Raw genomic sequence first — 16,192 nt, forward strand, 5'->3', positions numbered from 1 at the left:
AATCTTAAAACACTGTTCATAAATAGTCAACAATTGTTTAAATATGGTCCCACATTATTTCAGAAAGGAAGGGGAAAACATGGTTTTCTATGTTTTTTTTTTCCTAAGGAGAATGCAAAATATTTGCCTAATGAGAAAACTGAAATATCTGAAATCAAGTTCAAGACAAAGATAATTCATTCATATGTCTGTATGGGGTCCTCACTCTTTATAAAGATACCTGATTCCCTGGAGGTTAAGTATTTTCTATTTTTGACTTCAGAGTGAGTGTATCAGACCTAACCTTTTAAATGATACAGCATATTGAACCAAATCTCAAATTATACCAAGCAGGAAAATGCTGTTTGAATAAAAATCTTCCCTCCTCAAGTTCTACAGAAGACAATAATTTTTTATACCAAATTCAAGTGCCTTTAAAGAGTGGTTTGCACTCTAGAAGGAAATGGAGTTTTCCCTAAGTCACCCATTTGTCTTCTTAAAGCAAGTAGTATTGAATTTTATCCTAACGGTAGGAAAAATATACAACTGAGATGATTTGTCTTAGATAACTTTCATATTTTGAAAAAGCCAAATTGAATAATTTGCATACTTCCAACCTTTGAGAGTGGGGCCTGTGGGCTTCATAAGGCTCCCACCTTCCCAGGCTGGAGTTCCTCCAGCCCCTCAGAATCTGAGCATCCTTAAGCATTGGCTTCCGGGTGCACTTTCTTGGTCTCCTGCCACATGGAGCTCAATGGCAACATCTTCCAAATTGTTTTCAGGGATGGCTTTGTTGAAGACTTTCTGGGATCTTGCCTGACTTAGACTAGAGCCTTCCTTGAGGTTGTCAAGGCCCCAGAGTCCACTGAGCTTTTCTTCATTTTCTGACTTTCTTATCATCCCCATGGATTTTTTTATGCATCCCTTTCAAAAAAGAAAAAGAAAATATTAAAAATCAGTATTTCTAAGTCCAGCAATTAAATAAATGTCTTCTATGTTCTTGTTCTCTAAGTCCCATTAGAATTGTCCTTGTCAGTACCTCTCTCTGCGTCCTCAGGAGAGTCATGTAGGTTACTCTCACTCTTAGGAGTTGAAACTGGTGTGTGCCAGCCAGATGCAGCCAGCAAATTTTCCTTGTTTCGTACCATTCACTCAAAATGCACAGAGACTCATTATTGTGTGACCAGTTTCCACTGAAGTGTGTGACACAGTGATTTTTTAATTTTATTTAAAAAATTGTGACCAACATTTTAAAATCAGGAGATTATACATCAAAAGCTAGACCTCCAGCTTCTCTCAAAAAGCCAAAATGTCTGGCAGCACTGAGCCCAGTTTCTTTGCATTGTCATGGACCTGCAAATGCTAGTAGGTAGCCCTTCCATCCTCCCTTCCAGTCCTGTAAATTCAGAGGGGTGGGCTTAATTTCCCACTGAACATTTTCTCTTTCGGTCTCCTCAGTCTTTGATGGCAAAGTCAATGCTGTATTTACAGTTAGTATCTCTAGTTCCGGCATAGTGTCAGGATGGAACAGGCTCAAAAAATGTTTGATGAACAAAAACTTTCTCCCTTTCAAACCTAAAATGTCAACCCCAGACCCCTAACTCTAATCTCCCACTTTACCCAGGGTGTTGTGACTCATTTCTCCAACCTGTGATCCCTACCCCTTGGTCTCTAGTAATAACAAATAGACCAATAAGGGTGGCATTTCCTCAGAGCTCCTAGCCCCAAAACTTGAACTTCACCAGTACACCTTGTTCTAGTACCAAAAATCTAAGGGAAACAAAAGTTATGTGGCAGGTTTTAACGGTAAAACCTCTGCCAGGAACCAGACCTGACTTGAGCATGTAGGATGTTCAGCATCTCCAGGTTTCACTGCTTACTCTTCACTGTCCTGTTTCTTATTACCATGAGCTCTAAATCTTGTAGTTTTAAAAAGTTCTAAAGCACTTACATTTTGAGAACATGTTTTATATAATAGAAGTATATAATTTCACTCTTAAAACCAAGGCCTGTTGTAAACTTACCACACACTCTCTACAAAGTTCCAATGAAAAATAAAGCAATTGACCAAAACTTATCTGATGTGATATTCTGGGCCTGGATCTGAGTAAACACTTAAATTGTTTTGCTTTGCAAGTGGCTGCCTCACATGGGGACACCACTCCCAACATCTCTGGCTCTTCTGCTGACTGCAGGACCCTCTTACTAAGGAGCTAAGGCTCACAGAAACTCCACGCTGCCTTCGGCAGAGTTGAGGATGGAGTTAGGCAAAGGGATAACAGTGTTGCACCATGGCTCTGTAAAACCTGTAATGGGCCATCACGTTGCTGCCACCCCAGTGCTTCTCCTGCTTCCACCATTTGGCCTTCTGGTTTTGAAACCAGATCTGGTATGAGGCAGAAGGAAACATTGTGACTAAGGTGCTTGAAGGTGTCCCTGAGTGGAGAATTCTAAAATGGGACACCTAGCCTACCTAACTCAGTTATTTAGATCATCATCCTGATATGCCAAACTTGCAGTTCAATTCCCAGTCAGTGAACATATAAGAAGCAACAAATGAATGCATAAATAAGTGAAACAAAAATCAATGTATCTTTTGCTTTCTCTCTTTCTCCCCCTGACTCCTCCTCTCTCTTCCTTCCTCAGTCTTCCTAAAAAGATGAATAAATAAAATGGGTCAACTGGGGAAGCTCATAGTACACACAACTTTCAGGAACTGTGCCCACCATTCACTCAAAATGCACAGGAACTCATCATTATGTGACTAGCTTCCACTGAAGTTTCCCATGGAATTGATAAAAATAAAATTATTCTTTACTGCATTATGCAAAGAAATCAAGTGTAATTTTTTCTGATTTTTCTCATGGCTTGGAAAGAGTTCACTCAGTCAATGGTCCTTCAAATCTCAAAAGAGATTAGAGGAGATCGGAAGAGAGGGAAGGGAAGGGAAGGGAAGGGAAGGGAAGGGAAGGGAAGGGAAGGGAAGGGAAGGGAAGGGAAGGGAAGGGAAGGGAAGGGAAGGGAGGGGAAGGGAAGATAAGGGAAGGGAAGGGAAGGGAAGGGAAGGGAAGGGAAGGGAAGGGAAGGGAAGGGAAGGGAAGGGAAAAGATTATCCCTTCTTGTGTTGCTGGTGATATTTCTTATGGAAAACTATTAGCTTAAGAAATACTATAGAACACAGGTGGCAAACACAAGGCTGGTGGGCTGAATCTGGCCCTCCACCTCATTTTATCTGACCCAGAACCTTGTTTCTACCGAGCAGCAGCACCAAGCTCTTTGCCCTAGTTAAGGGGTAGTTACTTTTATACAGTCCTAAAATTACATTTGGCCCTTTGAAGGCAACCACAAGGCTGATGTGGCCCCCAGTGAAAATGAGTTTGACACCCCTGGTGTAGATATTATATAGCTATTAAAAGAGTGATTTGTGGCCTATCTTCTGACTTAGACAAATGTCCAAGATGTGTTGTCAAGCAAAGAGGCAAAGTGTTATAACAAAATACCTTTTGGAAAAACAAAACAAAATTTTATATGTATGTGAATATAAATAAATCTATCATCTATGTAGATCTATCTAATCTACATAGTTCATGGCCAGATATATATGACTTGGAGACAATGTGCATAAAGACCATATCAGGCTACTTATATTGGTTTCTTTGAGGGTTTACAGTGGACAATGGTCACTTTCTTTCATTGATATATCTTTATGTAGTTTCTAGTTGCAGCACACAATGCTGTGATTTTAAAGAATGATTCAATAAAAGGAAAAAAGGCAAGAAGATTACAGGGGATATCTTCTTATAATAAATGCAAAGGAAGGCTCTGGCACTATGGTGCCTGCAGCTGTGTAACCCTCAGTTTGCCTGTGCAAGGGAATGTATTTGGTTGCTTACAGTTGGCTGTGGGTCACACTGTGTATACTATTAACATATTCTCTATGGTGTCTTCAAGAAGAAGTGAACGCCAGACACCTGTATTTGGTCTTTAGGGAGCTCAGTTTTCATGGCTAGTATTTCCCAGGCATAAATGTCAGGGTAGTGTGCCTTGCTAAATCCCTTCTCCAGCTGTTCCAGCTGCTGGACAGTGAAGACAGTTCTGCAAGAAGGCCCAAAAGGCACTTGGGAACGTGTCCAAATGAGGATACCAGGCTTCCCAGCTTCCAGGCCCCATGCCTACTTCCCCTACTGTCCACACCCTGAAAAGCTGAATAATAATTGAACACCCCACCTCTGAATGAATAAGCTGTGGAAAGTGCAGAAGTTTGGTCCAAATAAGATAGGGTAGTTCTTCAGCATTTTTTTCTCTTCAATGTATTCTATAAACTCATTCTAAGAAGACCCACTTTAATGGCCAACAAAACTGTATCTTTTAAATGCTGTAAATACTGTCCTGTGGCTTCCTGCGAATTGCAGAATTATCTTCTTAAAAGGTTACTATACCCTACCCACTGCCAAACTGGAGGCCGCTGGGCCTGCCCTAACACATGCTGCCCACAAGAGATACCTCAGAACAAAAGAATAACACAGCTGACACTGAAAGGCTGAAAACAAATATTCCAAGTGACTGAACAGGGAAAAGAAGCCAAGATAGCAATACTTATATCAGACAAAATAGACTTCAAAACAAGGGCCATAAAGAGAGACCAAGAAGGTCAGTTCATAATACTCAAGTGAAGAATACATTAATGAGATACAAACATTGTAAATATGCATGCACCTAACATAGGAGCACCCAAATACATGAAGAAAATCTTGGAGGATTCCAATAAAGATATTCACAGCAACACAAATATACTAGGGGATTAGAATACCCCACTATCAAAAATTGATAGATCTTCCAAACAAAATATCAACAAAGATATTGTGGCATTGAACAATGTCCTAGATCAAATAAACTTAACTGATATATATAGAGCCTTTCATCTCAAAAAAGAAAAATATACATTCTTTTCAAATGCACATGGAATATTTTCAAAGAGAGACCACATGATAGGACACAAAACAAGCCTCAACAAATTCAAGATAATTGAAACATTTTCTCTGACCACGAGGGACTGAAACTAGAAACCAACACCAAGGAAAAAAACTAAAAACAATCAACTCATGGAGATTGAAGCATGCTATTAAACAGTGAATGGGTCAAGAATGAGATCAAGGAGGAAATCGAAAACTTTCTGGAAACAAATGAAAATGAACTCACAATAACCCAAAACTCATGGGAGATAGCGAAGGCAGTCCTGAGAGGGAAGTCCATAGCAATACAGGCCTACCTAGGAAAAAAAAACAACAACATTTCAAATGAACATCCTAACCCTACATCTACAAGAACTTGAGGAACAACAACAAGAACAGCCCAGAGCAAGTAGAAGGAAGGAAATAACCAATACCAGAGAAGAATTCAATGACATAAAGATTAAAAGCACAATTCTAAGGATTAATAAATCCAGGAGCTGGTTCTTTGAAAAGATAAAATCAACAAGCCTTTAAGTAGGCTCATCAAGAAAAAAAGAGAGAGAACCCAAATGAACACAATCAGAAAAGAAAGAGGAGAAATTACAACTGACACCACAGAAATACAAAGGATTGTAAGAAATTACTATGAAGAACTCTATGACAAGAAATTTGAAAACCTAGGTGAAATGGACAAATTTCTAGAAAAATATAATCTTCTAAAACTCAATGAAGAAGAAGCAAAAAGCCTGAACAAACCAATGACAGCTGACGAATTGAAGCAGTAATCAAAAATCTCCCGACACACAAAAGCCCTGGACCAGATGGTTTCACAAGCGAATTCTACAAAGCATTTAAGAAAGCTAATTCCTATTCTTCACAGACTATTCCAAAAAATCCAAAAAGATGATAGACTCCCAAACTGCTTTTATGAAGCCAGCATCATCCTAATTCCAAAACCAGAAAAAGACACAACAAACAAAGAAAACTTTAGGCCAATATCACTGATGAACATAGATGCTAAAATCCTCAACAAAATCTTGGCAAACTGTATCCAGCAATATGTTAAAAAGATCATAAACCATGACCACGGGGAATTCATCCCAGGGATGAAAGGATGGTAACATATTTGCAAATCAAAAAACATAATAAATCACATAAACAAAATCAAAGATAAAAATCACATGATCAATAAATGCAGAAATCAATAGATGCAGAAAAAGCATTTGATAAGGTACAGCACCCATTTTTGATAAAAACACTCAGCAAAGTAGGAGCAGAGGGAGCACTCCTCAACCTGATGAAGGCCATATATGAGAGACCTACAGCCAACATCATACTCAATGGGCAAAAATTAAAAGCTTTTCCACTAAGACCAGGAACAAGACAAGGCTGTCCACTTTCACCACTTCTATTCAATATAGTATAGGAAGTCCCAGCCACAGCATCAGATAAGAAAAGGAAATAAAAGACATCCAAATTGGAAAGGAGGAAAAAAAACTGTCATTGTTTGCAGATGACATGATAGTGTACATAGAAAATCTTACAGACTCCACTAAAAAACTACTCAACCTAATAAATGAATTTTGCAAACAGTGGAGTACATAGTCAATATCCAGAAATCAGAGGCATTTCTGTATAACAAAAACAGTGAAACATCAGAAGAAGAAATGAGGAAAAAATCTCATTTGATATAGCAACAAGAAAAGTAAAATACCTAGGAATAAACCTGACCAAGGACATAAAAGACCTGTACTCAAAAAACTACACAACACTGAAGAAAGAAATTAAAGAAGACACAAACAAATGGAAACATATACCATATTCATGGATTAGAAACATTAATATCATCAAAATGTCCATCAACCCCAAAAATTTATAGATTCAACACAATACCTATTAAAATACCAGTGACAAAATTCACAGATATAGAACAAATACTTCAACAATTTATATGGACCCATAAACAACCCCGAATAGCTGCAGCAATTTTGAGAAAAAAGAGCAAAGTGGGAGGGACCACAATACCTGATATCAAGCTATACTACAAGGCCACTGTAATCAAAACAGCCTGGTACTGGCATAAGAACAGACACATAGATCAATAGAACAGAATAGAGGGCCCAGAAACAAACTCAAGTCTCCATGGTCAATTAATATTCAACAAAGGGGGCAGCATCATCAAAAGGAGCAAAAATAGCCTCTTCAACAAATGGTGTTGGGAATGCTGGACAGCTACATGCAAAAAAAAAATGAAACTCAACCACCAACTTACACCATATACAAAAATGAATTCAAGGTGGATAAAAGATTTAAATATAAGTCATGACACCATTAAAATCCTAGAGAACATAGGCAGGAAAATCTCAGATATTCCATACAGCAATATTTTCATTGATACGTCCCCTAGAGCAAGGGACATAAAGGAAAGGATAAACAAGTGGGATCTCATCAAAACAAAAAAGCTTCAGCACAGCTAAAGATAACAGCATTAAAATGAAAAAAGAACCAACTGTGTGGGTAAACAAATTTGCCAATGACACCTCACACAAGGGTTTGATCTCTAAAATACATAAAGAACTTACATGACACCACTCTAAGAAGACAAGCAACCCAATTTAAAAAATGGGCAAAGGATTTAAACAGACACTTCTCCAAGGAGGACATACAGAGGGTCCAGAGACATATGAAAAGATGCTCAGTATTGCTAGCCATGAGAGAAATGCAAATTAAAACCACAATGAGATACCACTTCACACTGGTGAGAATGGACATCATAAACAAATCAACAAACAAGTGTTGGAGAGGTTGTGGAGAAAAGGGAGCCCTAGGACACTGTTGGTGGGATTGCAGGGTGGAACAATCACTGGGGAAAACAGTATGGAATTTCCTTAGAAAACTAAAAATGGAACTGCCTTTTGACCTAGCAATACCACTGCTAGGATTATATCCTAAGAACCCTGAAACACCAATCCAAAAGAACCTATGTATCCCAATGTTCATAGCAGCACAACTTAGAATAGCCAAGTTCTGCAAGCAACCTGAGTGCCCATCAGTAAATGAATGGATCAAAAAGCTATGATACATTTACATAATAGAATTCTGCACAGCAGAGAGAAAGAAGGAGCTCCTACCCTCTGTGACAGCATGGATGGAACTGGAGAGCATTATGCTAAGTGAAATAAGCCCGGTGGTGAAAGACAAAAATACCATATGATCTCACCATTAACAGGAACCTAATCAACAAAATGAACAATCAAACAAAGTATAGCCCAAGACACTGAAATTGAGAACAGACTGACAGTGACCAGAGGGGAGAAGGGAGGGGATAATGGGGGAAAAGGGTGAAAGGTTTATAGGAACAATTATAAAGGACATACGGACAATAAGAACGGGGGGGGTGGAAATAGGGGAGGGAGGTGGGAGGGCTAGAGTGGTGGGTAGTGGTGGGGGGAATGGAAGAAAACTGTACTGGAACAACAAGAAAAAATGTTTAAAAAAAGAGAATGTATCAATAAACCTTGGGAAAGAGATCTAAAAAAGTAATAAACATAAAAAATAAATAAAAACAAATCATACAATAAAAACAAGCAAACAAAACAAAAACTAAATAAACAGAAAGAAGAGAAACAAAACAAACACACAAGTTCTGAAAGGACCGCAGAGTGAAATTTATCTCAACAGTTGCTCTTCACCTTCTGACTTGTTTCTGGATCCATCTCAGGTTTTCTCACAGCTCCAGGTTTTACTATCTTACTGTTCAAATTGGGGGGTGGGGATGGGGGTGGGTGGGAAGTTTCCTGCTGATTTTAAACCTGCCATGCCAGTTTTGCAGGTTTTCCTGGGATCCTGCAGGCTGAGGGGCCCTATGCTATGGTGTTTTGTTGTTGTTGTTGTTCTTTTTCCTTTCCTGTGGTTCTTGCAAGGATGGGAGCTCAATCTGGGCTACAATAATCACAGGTGCCCAGTTTCCATCCCTCCCCCTTAAAACACTGTGGGACCCACATTGTCATCTCTGTGATAATCCATCGTGTTTTGCAACCCTTTGATAAGTCCATGAGGTGCACTGAGTGGGAGCACATAGCACCTACCCTCCTCCCTCTTTGTTGGCCTGGCCACTGTGGGTACACAAGTTTCCTGCACTTCAGCCCAGTTCCCCTATTGAAAAAAATCCCTCTAGGTGCTGCTGCCTCTCCTAGCCTCTGCTTCCCCGCTTTGATCAATCCGTGAGGTACCCTGAGTAGAAGGAAATCACGTCTACACTCCCCCTTTTTGCTGGCCCCTCCACTGTTCACCCAAGGTTCATGTGCATGTGAGGTCCCTGCATGGCAGCTCAGTTCATTTTTTGAGAAAAGTCCCCTTGGTGCCACCTGCGGATTCTAACAAGTGCCCAGCTTTCCACACAGCCCAACTCCCTGACTGGTCTGGAGTCTTTCTGGGTCACAGCCAATCATGGCCCATCTCTCCTTTCAGCTCCTTTTGTCACCTGGCTTCCCAATTTCTCTGGTACTATCCCAGCTGGCTATCCTTGCTGCCAGAGCTGGGGTATGTCCCCTGGCTGTATGTCACTTACCACCTTTTTATCCCATGAATGACTTTGCTCATTCCCATCACCCTCCCTCTGGGAGGTAAGGGAGCCACCAGGTTGCTATCACTGACCTGGTTCTCCTCCAATGCTCCCGCTGCAGCTGTGATCTCCTGGTGCAAGGCCCAGGGACTTTTCTGTCAGCCTACAAAATCTCTTTATCACCCATTTTTAAGCATCCTCTGCACACTCTTGCTTCCAAACTTCATATCAGCTGGGATTCTGTTGGCTGTTTACTCTGTTCTTCAAAAGATCAGCTAGGTGTCCTAGTTGGGTGCACAAGTATGTGGGCTAAGCTCCCACCCAAATCGCCACCATCTTCCTCCATCCTTGATTTTCATCACTGTGAATATGTCTTGCCAATCCCTTCAGGTCCACAGCATTTATTTAGAAAAATCAGCTGACAGTCTTATGGGACCTCCCTTGTAGATAACTAACTACTTTTCTCTTGGTTCTTTTTAAGATTCTTTCCTTGTCTTTAGCCTTTGGCATTTTATTTTATTTTACTGTTATTCTATTACAGTTGTCCCTTTTTTTTTTTTTGCCCTTTACCCTCTTCTGCCCATTCTAGGCACCTGCTCTCACACTCAATTCCCACACTATTGTCCATGTTCATGGGTCATTCATACATATTCTGTGACTACTCCCTTCCCCTTCTTTCTCCCATTATCCCCCTCCCCTATACTCTCTGGTCACTGTCAGTCTGATCTATTTTTCAGTTTCCATTCCTGTAGTTCTATTGTGTTCATTAGTTCATTTTGTTCAATAGATTCCTCTTATAAGTGAAATCATATGGTACTTGTCTTTCACTGTCTGGCTTATTTCACTTTGCACAATATTCTCCAGTTCCATCCATGCTGTTGTAAAAGGTAGGAGTTCCTTCTTTCAGCTGCATAGTATTCCATTGTGTAAAGGTAGCACAGTTTTTTGATCTCCTCATTTATTGATGGGCACTTAGGCTGCTTCCAGCACTTGCCTATTGTAAATAGTGTGGCTATGCACACAGGGTGCATACATTCTCTTGAACTGGTAATTTGGAATTCTTTTTTATATATCAGCATTTTTTTTATTCTTGTTCTGTTACAGTTGTACCATTTTTCCCCTATTGCTCCACTGGGCACCACCTACCCCTTCCTCCAGGGTAAATCTCCACCTAGTTGTCCATGTACATGGATCATTTATGCCTCTTCATTGATTATTAGACCCTTACCCTTCTATCCCACCTTACCCCCCTCCCACCTCCCCTCTGGTCACTGTCAGTCAGTTCCTTGTTTCCATGCTTCCGGTTCAATTTTGCATGTTTGTTTTGTCTATTAGGTTCCTCTTATAGGTGGGATCATATGGTATTTGTATGTCACCACCTGGCATATTTCACTTAGCATAATACTCCCCAGTTCCATCCATGCAAATACCCAGCTCCATCATGCTGTTGTGAAAAGTAGTAGTTCCTTTTTTCTTTCTGCTGTGTAGTATTCCACTGGGTAAATGTACCACGGTTTTCTGATCCACTTATTTACTGATGGGCACTAAGGCTGTTTCTAACACTTGGCTATGGTAAATTGTACTGCTATGAACATTGGCATGTATAGGTTCTTTTGAATTGGTGTTTAGGGATTCTTAGTATATTGCCAGCAGTATAATCACTAGGTCAAAGGCAGTTCCATCTTTAGTTTTTGAGGAAATTTCATATGGTTTTCCACAGTGGCTACACTAGTCTGTATTCTCACAGTGTACTAGAGTTCCCTGTTCTCCACAACCTCACTGGCACTTGTTATTTGTTGATTTGGTTATGATGGCCATTCTCACCATCATAGTGTTATCTATTGTGTGAAGTGTTATCTCATTGGTGTTTTTAATTTGCATCTCTCTGATGGCTAGTGATGCTGAGCATCTTTTCATATGTCTCTGGCCCTCTGTATGTCCTCCTTAGAGAAGTGTCTGTTCAGTCATTTGCCCATTTTTTTAATTGGATTGATTGTCTTCCTTGTATTGAGTCATATGAGTTCCTTACATATTTTGTAGATCAAACTCTTGTCCAATGTATCATTGGCAAATATGTTCTTCAATATCATTGGATACTTTTCATTTTCAGGATGGTTTCTTTAGCCATACAGAAGATTTATATTTGATGCAGTCACATTTGTCTATTATTCCCTTTGCCCTAGGTTCTGTATTGGCAAAAATATTGCTACATGAGATATCTGTAATTTTACTGCCTACGTTTCCCTCTAGGATTTTTATGGTGTTATGACTTGTAGTTAAGTCTTCTCTCCATTTTTATTTTATTACAGTGTGTGGGGTGGGTTGGTGGTCTACTTTCATTTTATTGCATATACCATTCCAGTTCTCCCAACACCATTTATTGAAGAGGCTATTTTTACTCCATTGTATGATCATGCCCCCTTTGTCAAATATTAATTGACCATAGAGACATGGGTTTATTGCTAGACTGTCTATTCTGTTCCATTGATCTATGTGTCTGTTCTTATGCCAGTACTAGACTATTTTAATAAATGTGGCCATCTAGCATAGACTGTACCAGATATTGTGATCCACCCTTCTCTCACAAATTGCTGAGATTATAAGGGTATTATGGGAGGGGCTCATACATATATATTTTTGAAAACTTTGTGTTAGATCTTTGAAATATGCCTTTGGTATTTAAATATGAATTGCATTGAATCTATACATTGCTTTGGGTACTATGGCCAGTTTAATGATGTTAACTCTTCCAATCCATGAACACAATTTATACTTTCATTTATTTGTATCTTCTTTAATTGCTTTCTTCAGTGTTGTATAGTTTTCCTTTATTTATTTAAAGATGTTATTTATTTATTATTTTTAGACTGAGGGGAAGGAAGGGAGAAAGAAAGGGAGAGAAATACCAATGTGCAGTTCCCTCTCATGTGCCCTCCATTGGTGACCTAGACAGCAACCAAGGCATGTGCTCTTACTGGGAATTGAACTGGCAACCCTTTGGTTCACAGATTGGCACTCAATCAACTGAGCCATACAAGCCAAGTAAATGTTATATAGTTTTCTGGCTACATGTGTTGTAACTCCTTAGTCAGGTTTATTCCTAATACTTTATTTATGTTGTTGCTACAGCAAATGTAATTTTTAACATGATTTCTCTTTCTGATACTTTATTGTTGTTATACAAACTGTCTTCAATTTCTGAATATTGACTTTGTTTCCACTACTTTGAAAAACTCAAAAGTTAGATAAAGTGAGTTACAGTGAACATAGGGTGAACTAGTACAGTATGAAAAGGAAATAGAAACTATAAACAAGAACCAAAAAGAAAATGAAGAATAAAATACCTGAAATTAAAAAAAATACACTGGAAGGAATTACACAGAGGCTTGATGAAGCAGAAGACTGAATTAGTGAGCTGGAAGACAAAGTAGAAAGAAATACCCAGGTAGAGCAACTGCACAAAAAAGACTAAAAAATATGAAGACAGCTTAAGGGAACTGCAGGACACCACGAAATGCAAAAACATTTGAATCATAGGAATACCAGAAGGAGAAGAAAAAGAACAAAGGATAGAAACACTGTTTGGAAAAATAGTGACAAAAATCTTCCCTAATCTGTAGAGGAGAGAAGCCACAGAAGTTCTCTAAGCACAGAGGATCCAATTAAGATGAACCAAAAGTGGCCTACTCAAAACACACCATAATTAAAATTCCAAATTTTAAAGACAAAGGGAGAATCTTAAAGGCAGCAAGGGAGAAACAGGAAGTAACATACAAAAGAGCTCTAATAAGGCCAGCAGCAGAATTCTTAACAGAAACATTACAAGCCAGGAAGGAAAGGCAAGAAATATTCCAAGAAAGCAAAGGCCTAAACGAAAACTACTCTACCCAGCAGGGCTCTCATTTAAAATGGAATGAGAAATAAGAACTTTTTCAAACACAAGAAAGTTAAAAGAATATACCTCAACCAAACCAGGACTGAAAGAAATGCTAAAGGGATGGCTTTAAGAAGAGGAAAAAAAGAATGAGAGAGAGAGGAACAAAAGTACAAAAAGGGAAAATAATTAAGTACCTATCAATAATAAACTAGCAACCAACCTCAAGGAAAAAAACCTCAAAAACATTAGAATTCATAGAGATTGAATAGCATGTTATCCAACAAGGAATGGGTTAATAATGAGATCAAAGAGAAATAAAAAACTTTCTGGAAACAAATGAACTCACAAAAACCCAAAACTTATGGACACAGCAAAGGCAATCTTGAGAGGGAAGTTCATAATGATACAGGCCTACCTAAAAAATAGAAACATTTCAAATACATAACCTAAACCTACACCTACGAGAACTGTAGGAACAACAACAAAGACAGCCCAGAGCAAGTAGAAGGAAAGAAGTAACCAAGATCAGAGCAGAATTAAATGACATAGACACTAAAAGCACAATCCTAAGAATCAATAAATCCAAGAACTGGTTCTTTAAACAGATAAACAAAATAGACAAACCTTTAAGGAGACTCATCATGAAAAGGAGAACCCAAATAAACACAATCAGAAATAAACAAGGAGAAATTACAACTGATGCCACAAAAATAGAAAGAATTGTAAGAAATTACTACACACAACTATGTGCCAAGAAATTTGAAAATGTTGGTGAAATGGAAAAATTTATAGAAAAACTTAACTTTCCAAAACTGAATTAAAAAGAAGCAGAAAGCCTAAAAGACAAATAACAGCCCATGATATTGGAGCACTAATCAAAAAACTCCAGACACACAAAAACTATGGACCAGACAGTTTCACAAGTGAAATTTACAAAGCATTTAAGGAAGACCTAATCCCCATTTTTTCTCAGATAATTCCAAAAATCCAAAGAAGATAGAAGACTCCCAAACTCTTTTTATGAAGCTAGCATTATTCTAAACACAAAACCAGACAAAGACATAACAAAGAGACCTCCAGGTGAATATCACTGATAAACACAGATACTAAAATCCTCAGCAAAATATTGGAAAACTCCATCCAGCAATACATTAAAAACATCATACACCATGACCAAGTGGGATTCATCCCAGGGATACAAGGATCATATAATATTCACAAATCAATAAATGCAACACATCACATAAACAAAAGGAAAGACAAAAATCACATGATCATATCCATAGAGTGGAAAAAGCATTTGATAAGGTACAGCACCCATTTATGTTAAAAAAAACTCTGCAAAGTGGGAGTAGAGGCAGCATAACTCAACATAGTAAAGACTATATATATGAAACCTATAGCCAACAAGATACTCAATGGGTAAAAACTAAAATCTTTCCCACTAAGATCAGGAACAAGACAAGGTTGTCCACTTTCACCACTTCTATTCAACATAGTATTGGAAGTCCTAACCATGGTAATAAGACAAGAAAGGGATATAAAAGACATTCAAATTAGAAAGGAAGTAAAACTGCCATTGTTTACAAATGACATGATAGTGTACATAGAAAATCCAATAGACTCTGCCAAAAAACTGCTTGACCTAATAAATGAATTTGGCAAAACAGTGGGATACAAAGTTAATATTAAAAAAATCAAAGGCATTTTCATACACCACAGTGAAATATCAGAAACAAAAATCAGGAAAAAATCCCATTTGATATAGCAACAAGAAAAATAAAATACCCAGGAATAAACCTAACCAAGGAGGTAAAAGACCTGTGTTCAGAAAACTACACAACATTGAAGAAAGAAACCAAGGAAGACAAACAAATGGAAACATATAGCATGTTCATGGATTGGAAGAATTAACATCATCAAAATGTCCATACTACCCAAAGCAATTTATAGGTTGAATGCAATACCTATTAAACTACCAATAGCATATTTCACAGACATACAACAAATACTTCAAATTTTTACAGACCCATAAATGACACTGAATAGCTGCTGCAATTTTGAGAAAGAAGAATAAAGTAAAAGGGATCACAATACCTGATACCAAACTGTATTAAAAGGCCACTGTAATCAAAACAGTCTGGTACTGGCATAAACCAGTGGAAGGCACATAGACCAATGGAACAGAACAGAGAGCCCAGAAATAAACCCAAGTCTCTATGGTCAATTAATATTCAACAAAGTGGCAGCAACATAAAATGGAGTAAAAATAGCCTCTTCAACAAATGGTGTTGGGAATGCTGGATAGCTACATGTAAAAATAATGAAACTCAAGCACCAACCTTCACCATACACAAAAATAAATTCAAGGTGGATAAAAGATTTAAATATAAGTGGTAACACCACTAAAGTCCTATAGGAGAACATAGGCAGGCAAATCTCAGATATTCCACACAGCAATATTTTCACTGATATGTCCCCTAGAGCAAGGGACATAAAGGAAAGAAGAAACAAATGGGATCTCATCAAAACAAAAAGCTGCTGCACAGCTAAAGAAAACAGTATTGAAATAAAAAGAGAACCAACTGTATGGGAAAACATATTTGCCAGTGATACCTCAGACAAGAGTTTAATCTCCAAAATATATAAAGAACTCACACAACTCCACTCTAAGAAGACAAGCAACCCAATTAAAAATGGGCAAGGACTTGAACAGACACTTCTTCAAGGAGGACATACAGAGGAACCAGAGGCACATGAAAAGATGCTCAATATTGCTAGCTATCAAAGAGATGCAAATTAAAACCACAACGAGATACC

At 38.3% G+C, this 16,192-nt stretch overlaps 1 protein-coding gene across 1 annotated transcript; it reads right to left on the bottom strand.

The window, feature by feature from the left end:
• Positions 1–620: 620 nt before the first annotated feature.
• Positions 621–10,123, bottom strand: VSX1 (visual system homeobox 1). The gene is given in 7 exon segments (XM_045832627.1): positions 621–732; positions 734–903; positions 1,285–1,314; positions 2,215–2,256; positions 2,258–2,365; positions 3,951–4,074; positions 10,089–10,123. Coding segments are annotated over 7 exon segments (621 nt in total).
• Positions 10,124–16,192: the final 6,069 nt, after the last annotated feature.

This window comes from Phyllostomus hastatus, unplaced genomic scaffold (genome assembly GCF_019186645.2).
Source record: "Phyllostomus hastatus isolate PE091 unplaced genomic scaffold, TTU_PhHast_1.1 phas_contig_17, whole genome shotgun sequence".
Lineage (NCBI taxonomy): Eukaryota > Metazoa > Chordata > Mammalia > Chiroptera > Phyllostomidae > Phyllostomus > Phyllostomus hastatus.